Raw genomic sequence first — 12,199 nt, 5'->3', positions numbered from 1 at the left:
TATATATATATATATATATATATATATATATTCAAAGTGGCCAGACCCCTCTCCAGCGACACACACTGAAAAAAAGTGTGGAGGGAAAGCTCTACGTAAATACTATACCATGCCGGCCTTTCCAATTTAAACTCTGCACAACCCCGCTAAGGCACTGTGATGTTAATTTGGGGAGAAACAAATAAATATATCAAATATGAAATGACAATATGTCAAAAAGGCATTCACTTAAAATATAGTGTACTTCAATGAGTGCAGCGTACCATTAGTTTTGGTTTTTTTTTGTTTTTTTCCCCAATCACACTTGGGGGGGGGCGGGGGGACGTGTAAATGAGCAGTTATCATACCCGACAAAATCTCATTCACACTTTCCAGGGCACAGGTGTATGACAGAGTGGGAATCCATGCTGAAAGTGTAAAATATGAAAATGCACACACACACACACACACACACACACACACGCACACACACACACACACGCACACACACACACACACACACCAGTTGTACCGTGGTCAAGGGGGGCTTTTAATAGAATATAAAGGATAATAATAATAATGCATTCTATGAATTCATTTGAACAATCATTCTGAAGACTTGTCATATTTATGAACGAAATACGATGACATCCACCACACATCATCGGAGAATAGAATTCGTCTGCCTGCTCCCGGATCAAATCCACCAAAATCCCATTACACAACTTGCACCACAATTTAGACCTGGTTTTACCTGTTGGACAGTTTCTTCTGTTCTGTCATCAAATTGTTAGGTATGGTGGGGACGTGTAATAGAATAAACACTTGGCCTGTCAGAATGTCTATTGCGAGGCACTGCGTGGTCTGCCAAATTCACAAACACAGTAATCAAGACTTGCACAGCACAAAAAAAAAAAGATCCACCAGTTTTTATGCTGAGCGCACGAGCCCGTCTACGAAAATAGGGCCCTACATGTTTTAACATCATAGCGCAGAAGCCCCCAAGAGTGTGCAAACCACTATTTGGGAATCTATATTGTTGGTGTCAGTGATGCCCGTTGACCACTTCTTAAAAGTAATTTCTACAAGCCCCAAAAAACTTTCACAAAAAACAAGTCCTTACACCATCTGACAGAATATCTCAGTTGAAAAATGGAACTTCATGCTTTCGCATTTCTACAAAAATGTAAATACCGGTAAATATAGATGAAAAATATTTAAATGTGTAGTTATCTTACCAGACCAAATCAGATCTTGCACATCCCCAACAGCGTGCTCATCACAGTTTGGGAATCCATACCCAGGGGGATGCCAAATGCACCATTTTAATTTGCTTGAGAACAGCAACTCAGCAGCCTGCCGCCCTATGATACTTTTAATAAATCTTCACACCCCCTGACACTTTGAAAACGCGCACCCCAATTCAGGCACAGTTATTTTCTTCTCTAAAGTCACACTTTGGGGAAAACAATGAAGTAATTAGGTGATGACACAATTAATCTCAGACACCCCTATCCGTACACTGCCGCACCCTGGAGACAGAGTGAGTCATGACTCAAAAAGCATGTCATCAGTACAGTGGCCTGGGCAAACCCAAGAAGAACAAAAATCCACTGATGATTGTACCATTGTAAAAGAAAAAAAAATAAATTGTGACTCTTTGCCAAGCTACAACAGAAAAACTCCGACCCTGTATCAGGTATTGAAGCGCCACATAAAATATAGGCCGACTGGACTGCATTTTTTTTTTTAACCATAAAAACATGGTGTGTTTGTCAAGGAAAAAGCAAACTGCCTTTAAGAGAAGCAATGGATGATATTAAAGGAGAAAAAGAGCGATACTTAGACGCTGAGTGTGACACTTTTAATCTCGCAAGCCTACATGATGGCAATGTCATGTTAATTTGGGCGGAGGAAAATTCACACTTTAAAAGTCTGATACCTCCGCCAGAGCACTGGCGCACCCCAAGAGTGTGTGTGCTGGGAATCCATGCTGTAGCTTTTAAGAGATACCTACTGCCTCATTCGACAAGTAATTTCCACTAGAATGGCACTTCTGTGGCCCTATAAAACTTTTAATATATCTTTACGCCCCCTTACACTTTTAATCTTGTGCACCCCATGAGGGCACTGGAATGTTAATTTTATAAGAAAAAGACACTATGGGAAGATTTTTTTTTTTTTTTTTTTTTTGCCATTACACTTTTAATCGTAGGCACCCCCATCAAGGTACCGTGCACCCCAAAGAGTGTGCACACTGCACACCAGTTTTGGAATGCTCACTGCCCCTTTATACAAGTAATTTCCACTGGAATAACAGCTCTGCCGTTTTATAAAACTTTCAATATGCCCTGACACCTTACAGAATATCTCAGTCACACATTGAACTGTACACTAAATTTGACATTTTCACAAAACTTGAAATAATAAAGATGAAAAATGTATGGAATTCAAGAAGGTCGAATTTTAAGAATAAATTCATAATTCATTCTCATTCAAATTTTATCAATTTTTTTAATACCACTTATCCTCATAAGGATCGCAAGCCTATCACATATAGACAAACAACAATCCCACTCACATAAGGATAATTAAGATACTTCACTGAGGCCACTAAGAATGTTTTTGCAATGTGGTAGAAAGCAGAGTGCTTGCAGAAAAAAAAAAAAATCACACAAGTATATGGACAATATGTAAACTCCACCAGGAAGGCTGGACTTGCACCCCTGTGCCAGTTCTGGGGAGGGGCCAACAGGGGCCAATGCCCCTGGAGCACTGATTCTGGAACCCTCTGTGCCCCCCCGAACGTAGATTAGAAAGTAGCGCCGAGTCGCTGACGCCAGTCTCAGAATTATGAATCATCTACCGTGCCACCCGAATTTCGATAGCTTCATCCAAAACTATTCGATGACAATTAATGATCCGATGATTGAATACAATGAAAAATATCAAATGCACATTCACTCGTTTTTCAAATTATTATTTCTTGAAAAAACGAACTAAAAATGTTATTACATTACTGTAAATGTGTTTTGATTACCCTTTTTTTTGTTGGGCTAAATTAATATTAAATAAATGTTAAAGATCTATTTATAATGTAAATGCTCAGTGGAATGGATTACAGTACGAATCGGGCTGCATTTTGCCCACAGGCCACACTTTGGCCACATCCCAATTCCACAACCAAGTCCCACTGGATCAGCAGCTCTTCCGTCCTATAAAACTTTCAATATGCCCTCGCAACCTTTGACAGAATATCTTGAAAAATAGAGCAGCGCACACTCCATTTGAATATTTCCAGCAAGCTTGAAATAACAAAGATGAAAAGTTTGTGCATGCGCAGGGAGACTCGCTCATGCAAATCAAATAAAAGCACACATAAAGTGGAGTGGTTCAAAACCACTCAGCTGGCGCACAGATGGTGACACTCCTGTTGCACGTCGTCAACTCCAGTGTGGCTTTTTTGCATGAATCAACTGGTGCACACATGCCGCCTGGTGTCACACAACGTGCACGCCAATACCCCCACGCAAGCAAAAATAATCGGCGGTGGCACAACTTACCGGACGTGTCGGGGAATTTGGCGGCGATGCTATAAACTGGCATCCCATCCGCTCCTTAAACATCCATCAAATCCACTCGGGAGGAGGAGGCGCAAAGTGCAGTTTTGCTCGTCTCAGTCTGGAAATCTCCACGAGGCGCAAAATCCCGCCTCTCTCGCTTTCCTTCCTTCGCGCGCGAGCACACACGCACACGCACACACAAACGCACACGCACGCGCACACGAATACACGCGCACGAACGCTCAAATTCTCCACGACCTTACGAGTACGTCACGCAGCCGGCCAGGAGAAAGTGGGAGCATCGCCCGATACATGGAAATGATCCATCACGCTCTTGCGCATGCGGTGCAAGTGGTCAGGTGTGAGGTGCACATGGCGCCGCGTTCCACTTTGAAGCCCCGCACCCCTCCCGTAACTGGTGAAGCGCGTAAAGGCTGGGAAGTGCGGGGCACCAGATGTATTCTGTAAAGGACGAAAGGCGTACAACATTGTACTGCAAACTCAGTACTGCAAACTCAGTCCAAATAATAGGTGAAAAGTACACGATTTCCCACAGTAGGCCAGCATCGTGAATTCGGTGGTTTGCACATCCGCCGCCTCACCATTCTAACGTTCAGGGTTCGAATCTCTTGTGTGGTGTTTGCATGTTGTCTCTGTGCTTGTGTGGGCTTCCTCCCGCATTCCAAACACATGCGTGTTAGTTTCCCTGCAGACAAAATTGTCCATAGGTGAGAAGGTGAGCGTGAATAGTTGTTTTGTCAATTTGTGCCTTGCGATGCCCTGGGAACCAATCCAGGGTGGCTCTCACCTAAACTCATCAGCTCACCAGCAGAGGTCCTGGGTTCGATCATTGAGACCATTTTGCAACCGTGAAAATCGTTTGGCTGCTCAGAACACTTGGATCAATGCAAGAAATCAAGTACTGTACATACTTACCCAAATGACATTTACAATCGTGCAATTCAGTCATGAGTGAATGACCAAACGGCATATTCTTTCATTCCTTCTCCGTCATGTACCGAGGGCCTTTGAAAGGTAAATAACAGGTATCCCCAAATTCAAAATAGGATTTTCAATTTCACTTGCGGTATCATTCAGACAGAATTGAAGCCATGACAATTTAAACAACTTTGGGCTTTATAGTTTTTTCTAAGCTCAGTATTACAATTGGAACAAACAGCGCTGCAAAATGACTGCCGAGCAAGAAGTTGTGCAGCACCGGCTTGAGAAGACGAATTGATGATCTCCATTACAAACTTTTCGAAACCGGATCTGTTCTTGATATACTGCGCGGCGTATGGCCTGCTACTACCTCCACGGACGAAAATACCAAACTTCTAAAAGGGGCATTTGAGTGAAGCCGTTGAAACTCTATCTGTTTGGGCTGCACTGGACTGAACCGGCGCTGAACTGCATATTGACAGAAAAAAATTGCAAGATTGCTTCAATGGCAAGAAAACAATACGGTAACAAACATCGCAAATGTTAGGCTTTGGGTTAGGAAGTTTATAGTTCCCCTTTCGACTGACTATATTTCAGTTTTAATGAACTTCTATTTACATGCAGTATAGTGTTACTTAAAACATTGCCTCCATAGTTAATTCATGTTCCATCACGGCAACACTTTGAGCCTGGAATGACTGAATGCTGTTGACATTGTTCGCTTTGTGTAAATTTACCTTTTTTTTTTTTTTTTTTTTAAGTACACCAAGATGGTAACTGCATTCCATTTGTTCTGTTTACACGTTTAGCCCCATGTGGTCTTTGGTATCCAGTCCTTTTAACCAAGGTCAACCAGAGGACAACTGAGCAATTAACTGCAAATCATTACTGACTTGGCCTTTTCTTCTCGCAAAAAGAGAACGTTAGTAAGTTAGGTCACCTACTGTGGCCGTCAACACACAGTCACATGCCGCATGACAAGCACGTTATGTTCTAATTGAGGTAAAATTGTTCATTATTCCCAACATGGGTGTTTTGCATTGTCAGTCTTCCCTGAGAAAAATGGAGTGCTTACGCAAGCCTCGTCTTGTGTCACCCCGTCACTTTTTATTGCTTCTAAAGTATACACACAAACACACCCTCTCTCACTCCTTCTCTCTCTCTCACACACACACACACACACACACACACACACACACACACACACACACACACACACACACACACACACACACACATAAAATTTCCATCCATGTGCAAAGCGTATGATAAAGTCTGTGAAGCACCACTGACAGCTTTCAAAGGAGTTGAGCGTCAACGCATGAAAATTCGTTCACGTGAGACAGCTGTGCGAAGGCTGTAATCAAACTCTTCATCATTTTGCTGCAGCGTGCCATAAATTAAACCCCTCGCAACCCCCCTGTCACAGTTGGCCATCTGAGCTCTGTTCCCTGACGTTTTATCACCTTGCAATTGCGTTTTGCCATGAGTGACTCCCCCCCAAAAAAACCCATTCCTGTCTTTTGTAGTGAGAAATCTATGATCGTTCATTTGTCTTTTTGGTATTGATTTAGATCATAATTTGTTCAGGTGCTAGGGGTGACTGTTGGCAACGTACCCCCTTGCCACCAGAATACAAATGGTAGAGATCTGTTCGTCCATTCCGAACAGCTTCCATCATTCTCCTGCCAACTAACATCCATCCATCCATTTCCAACACCGCTTGTCCTGAACAGGGTGGCGGGGGGTTGGGGAGGTGATGGAGCCAATCCCAGCTGACTTCGATCAATAGGGCGGACTACAACCTGAACTGGTCACCAGTCAGTCGCTGCACACATATAAAGACAAACAACCATTGACACCCACATCTACACCGTCACAGAGTTGGGAACCGATCCCGCCCTCACAAGTCACGCGAGTGTACCACTACACCATCAGTCAATTGTTACCGTAATTAACAATAACAAACTAAGGAAATTCTGATTTGTTTTTTTTCATGAAACTATTTGGTTTCACTTTTGCAATTCGTGTCACAATAGAAGCCTTTCCTCTGCTCCAGAGTCTTTCAACTCTACCAGCCCTGCTTTTTTTTCATGAATTCCTATTTTCAATTTGCCGTCTCAGTGACGATAGAAGTCGATCTTCACCAAAAATTAAAATGTTTCTGCCTGAACCATCAAGTAACCTCTTTTCTTTTTTTTATCATGACTCACAATAGCGATTAAATGATATACAGTGATCCCTCGCTTATCGTGGTTAATGGGGACCAGAACCCCCCGCGAAAGAGGAAAATCCGCAAAATAGGTACCCCCGCACCCCCGTACAGGTATATGTACATGTGTATGAGTATGTATAATATTTATAAGGCCAAATTTAATGGTATACATGCATGGAGAAGTAAATGTTTGTCATAATTAACACTACTTAATGCTATATATTAATATATATATATACATGTATACGATATATAAGTTCGGTTAAGTTATCCATCCATCCATCCATCCATTTTCCACCGCTTATCCGGGGTCGGGTCGCGGGGGCAGCAGCTTTAGGAGGGAAGCCCAGACTTCCCTCCCTTCGGTTAGGTTAGTGTATGAATAACAAAATACGCTAAACATGAAATATACACGTAGTACTGTATATGTTGCTCTATGTGACTCGCTGTTGTTTTGCCGACTTTCGCTGCCTCTCGTGGACCTTTTGCTGCATTTTCGCTTTTTTTTTTTTTTTTTTTTTTTTTAATGAATATTTTTGAAAAATCCGTGATCCACTGAATCCGCAATAAGTGAATCGCGAAGTAGCGAGTTGTACCATCCCGCTTATTAACCAACGGACAAATACAAAGCGACCTTTTTTTGGTACGCTCCTGTCCTCTTGAAAACGAGGAGTAACCAACCTCCTGACATTCCAACAGACAATCACAAATATAGATCGTCAAAAACTTCTGTTAACTGCTCAATCTTGGTTTCCCCTTCCCTAAATTCCATTCTGGTCTAGACTGTTTCACATTTTACATTCCACTTATTTTCACTTTCCACAGGGAGAACTGTGTGATGTGAGCGTGCTGCTGGTGAGGTGTGAGCGTGTTTGCTTGGATCAGGTTCACTCCAGTGGTTTGTTTTATCAGCCCCTTCTCACTGGGAAACCATCAGGGGAGAGGTTCCGCTATCAGCAACAGATGGGCTGCCTGGTTCTGACGTTGGCACACACACACACACACACGCACACGCACACACTTTAATGAGCTTGCTTCTGTCAGTCAGAGGGAGGAACTCTGAGATTGCGCCTCATGCTGGTCTTGAGGCTGCAAGAAATATGGAAGATAGAGGGAACAAGAAACGCTTCGAAGTGCCAACATCCTCTGTAATTCCCTGACTGATATAAGACACTTCACTCATTCTATCTATATATATGTGCTTTTCAAGAGAGACTCCATTTAATCCCTTACCCGCACTCGCTCTTCCGCGATGAGACAGTAGTGCAGCAATCTGGAGGCGGCCGATAGTCGGCTCGGAATGTAAAGTCATGATAATTCCCCCCTCCCCAAAATAAATAGCCCTGCATCTGTATGTGGTATAACTTTGGCTATCGTGGAAAGATTAGACTTACCTTGGTCGTGACATTCATCCTTCTGGTTCCTGTGCTGATGAAACCTCGTCGTCTGGCATGGCTTTCAAAATACTTCTTGAACAGCGTTAAATGCTTTCATTACAAATGAGGGAGGGGAGACAAGTGAGTTCCAGGTGTTTGAATTTCACACCCTCATTCTGTCTTTCGCGGTGGCCTGTTGCTGCCTTATGGCCCTGCTACTGTTTTAGAAACAGAGAAATTACCACGTTGCCTTCGTCCTGTTATTCCATTCCGTTATGTTCTTGCCCGTCACGCAGAATAGTGGCACGCTGATCGTTTCTATACCTGATAGGGGGGTTAGGGTTAGGGTTAGGGTAACCCTAATTAGGCAAACGTGGGTCGAACAGGCAAACCCTCTCCAATAATGCCTGGGCCAAGATTTGAACCTCTGACTTGCAACATGAGCCACCCTTTGCACCAAATAAAGTTCAAAGTTGAAAATCCTTTTCTCTACAATAGTCTGGCACCTGCTTAACCAGCAGCTCGTTTTCTCGCCGTCAGATAATGCCGATGTCCACACGGAGCAACTGCTGTGACTGTTTACCTATTAGGTGCTGAGAGCTGGATGTCAAGCAGGTCAATGTGATTCCTCCTAGACTAGCTCAGCAGGATGATGATTTGGAGTTGAGTGGAAATTTTACGATTCCAGTTCACTCAGAGTGCAACTAATGACTTGCTATTGTGCCAAATGACAAGGCTAACTTCACACTGCTACAAGATATTACGAGTGTTTCTCCCAGTGCCTGCCAAGGTCACTCAAGCTTCTTTTGTCACACGATCGTTGGCGCTTCAACACCAGACAGTGCCAACACTCAAGAATTCCTACACACTCTGTTCTGATAAGAGACCGCTGGACCTCCAGATAGAATTGCACTCTGTGTAGTAACTCTTCAAGCGTTGATCAGTACTTTGCACTTCAACGCTCTTCTGCTTCTCCTCCCATCAGACATCATCGACGCCTGTAGGGTCTTACCGCATGTCTATATGTCTCTTGATCAATTTTGTTTTCCAGCATGGGACCAGCTAGCTCTCTTACCAAAATGTCTGTACTTTCAACAACCTATCGTGGTGAATGTGAATTCGACTCTGGGTCGATATTGTATCCAACTATCTAGCTTCTGTCATTTGTCAGCTGATTTCGGGCAGAAGCGGACTGCTCCCTAAACTGGTCCCCAGATAGTCGCAGGGCACACGTCGAGACGAACAACCATTCACACCCGCATTCACACCGTCTCTGGGAATTGATCCCATGCTGCTCGCACACACATCAGAAAAGTGTTGCACCCGCAAGGAAAGAAGAATAAACATTTGAAATGAATACCTCCGTGCAGGAAGATTTTTGAATTAACCTTGCTTTGGTGTACTAATCATGCCTACTCCCACACTCCAAAAACATGCCCATTGGCTAAAGTTAGTTCCAGCTCACCTGTAACCATAATAAGTACAAGCTCTTTTTTTTTTTTGTGACCAGGATTAAAAACTACTATTTCCTGCTAACGTGGTTTAACTTGAAGAACATGAAACTGAGGGAAAAAAATGATTTCTGTCATGGTTGTTGCTTTTCACATTATGATCATTCCTCACATTTTCCTTCATTTCTTAGTGAATAATACATGAAGCTTAATGTCAAAATTCAGACGTGGTAGATGGCTATCTATGAAGGCGGAGAGGGCAATTCGGCATTACTTTCAACATTATACAGAATGGGGAGCGTGTGATGTTGAGTAATGGAAGCCCAGCGACATTTACTCTTTGCTTTCTAACCCCCCCGGTGCCGAAGCGCACTTGCTATTTATAGTGAAGTTCAAAAGGAGGGAAGACTTTTCTTTTTAAAGGAAGCCAAACTACTCATTTCAGAACCAGTTGGATGGGACCATTCGAAACACACGAGATGAGGAAGAGGAGATGTTGCACGTCAGATGCTCTGTGTGTGTGTGTGTGTGTATGTGTGTGTGTGTGTGTGTGTGTGTGTGTGTGTGTGTGTGTGGGTGTGTGTGTGTGTGTGTGTGTGTGTGTGTTGGGGGGGTGGACAAGAGCCAAGACGATGCACAGATGGCTGCCAAGAAACCGATCACTCAGACATGTATTTTGGAGAAATATATAGACCAAAAAAATAAAAAAATAAAAGCTGAAATGCAAATGTCACGTGACATAATGTTGCCTTTCTTCTTCTAACTAATGTGACAATTTACACAAAAATGGTACCAGCATTAAAAAGGACAATTTCTATCAGCCTCGGTTAGCTCAGTCCACAGAGAAACATTTAAATGAGCCCAGGAGGAGTGCTAATGGGGGCTTAATGAAAACCTGAAAACCCCACCCTGCTCATTAAAGCGCACGCTCACACACACACACACACACACACACACACACACACACACACACACACACACAATTATCTCGAAGGAAAACATACACAGGACATGCACAGCCAATGTGTTTGTCGGGCAAGCTGTTTTGTGCTCTCCTTTCATCACCTCCACTTTAGCACATCCTGTCACAGGCTAGCAAGGATCCAACTGAGGCGGTCGCTATGGCAACTTGTGAAAAAGCATCCATGGCTGGAAGCAACTTTGATGTGGATAGGATTCCAACCAAGGGTCATTTGTTGTGCTATTTTTGGAACTATCACTCTACCTGTGTGTATTATATTGACTCTGGGTGCTGATTTAAAAAAACAAAACAAAACAAAACAAAAAGACGATCTGTTACTCGCGCATTTATCTCCACACTCACTGGCCACTTCATTGGATACACTTGTACAAGCCAATAGGATTCAAAAGCAGAGCTGCATGAAAAATAATAATTAATGTAATATTCAATTTGAATTGACACTGGCAGAGAGAAATCTGCTTTGTAATCTGGAGTAAGATTTGTCTTTCAGAAAGGATAAAGAATACAAGGCAGTATGTGATGCTACAGTGTCTGTCTATATGTGTTGCTCCATCATTTGTTTCTTAAAGGGTGATAACAGGGTAACACCAGGGCTTTTCTTTAGCGGCTAAAAAAAAGCTCTGGTGTTACCCTGTTATCACCCTTTAAGAAACAAATGATGGAGCAACACATATAGACAGACACTAAAAGTTAGCTAAGGTTTAGCCCATCTATGGTGTTTTGCTTTGTTTGCTAGCATAAAGCTAAGATCACTTTCCTGAGGCAAAGATCTGTGGTTGTCTTAAATACAGAATGCGTAATTCTGATTGTTTTATGTATGTTCAACTAGGAGGGGCAGTCAACAACTTGAAGCCTCTTTTTTGAAAAATTGCTCACACACTCGTGCTTGTTGTGAATTGAGTGTGCGGCCACAATCTGGAGATTGTATATCACGTTTTGCTCACAAGTCAAAAATCTCCAAAAACATAAAAATCGGGTCATTCATAAGTCAATGTATGCGATTTTAGAAACTAGTAGTCTGAGTCATTTGTTTGCTCAACTCCAAATGAAAGTTTCTATTAATTATTTGTACATTCACAGTTTTTGTCATCGCAAAAAATCATGCTGATTACTACTGCAATTTATGTAAAGTGAAACTGGAGTTTAAACACCACGTAGAAATGACTATTATGGCCAAATGTTAAGCAAGCAACTGCGTAAGTGGCTTTGGGAATGCTAATCGTCATCACCCCATTAGATCATCTTTAATACGCTTAGGGAACTTGTTTACAACATGCCATAAGACACCATCATTTGGAGACTATTTACGAGCTGCTGTTTTGGTTAGCAATAGTTGAAAGTTGAAGCCTCAGCCATGAACTCCTAAATGTCATCGTTTGAACAATAGCATCACTGAACTGAGAAATGAAAAAAAAAAAAAAGCAACATTTTTCTTTTAATGAAGATTAAACGGTTTTCTACGGATCCTGTGATACACAACGGACAGATGTCGGTTGTTTTCCTGACCACACTCAGCGTTTGTCATCATTTTCCCGTGTAAATATATTCCACCAGTCTTCATAGCTATACTTTGACGAGCCTTCTGCTTGGCCTCCTCCTTTCTTCGTAATTGATTCCATTATGCCGGGCGAGTCGAAGGAATTCATTGAGATGATTAGTGTGACGCAGGCTGTGGCGATGAAGGATCACAG

The 12,199-nt window shown here is 42.5% G+C and overlaps 1 protein-coding gene across 1 annotated transcript in view; it reads right to left on the bottom strand.

Moving 5' to 3' along the window:
• Nucleotides 1-3,876, bottom strand: part of LOC109518499 (neprilysin) — a 45,430-nt gene extending 41,554 nt beyond the window's left edge. The window contains exon 1 of the mRNA XM_019874359.1: nucleotides 3,543-3,876. Within this exon, the coding sequence (XP_019729918.1) occupies nucleotides 3,543-3,585 (43 nt within the window). The 5' untranslated portion in view covers nucleotides 3,586-3,876. The remainder of the gene's footprint in view (nucleotides 1-3,542) is intronic.
• Between the last annotated feature and the right edge of the window lie 8,323 nt (nucleotides 3,877-12,199).

Source organism: Hippocampus comes, unplaced genomic scaffold (assembly GCF_001891065.2).
Source record: "Hippocampus comes isolate QL1 unplaced genomic scaffold, H_comes_QL1_v1.1 scaffold125, whole genome shotgun sequence".
Lineage (NCBI taxonomy): Eukaryota > Metazoa > Chordata > Actinopteri > Syngnathiformes > Syngnathidae > Hippocampus > Hippocampus comes.
This window is presented reverse-complemented; position numbering and strand designations above follow the sequence as displayed.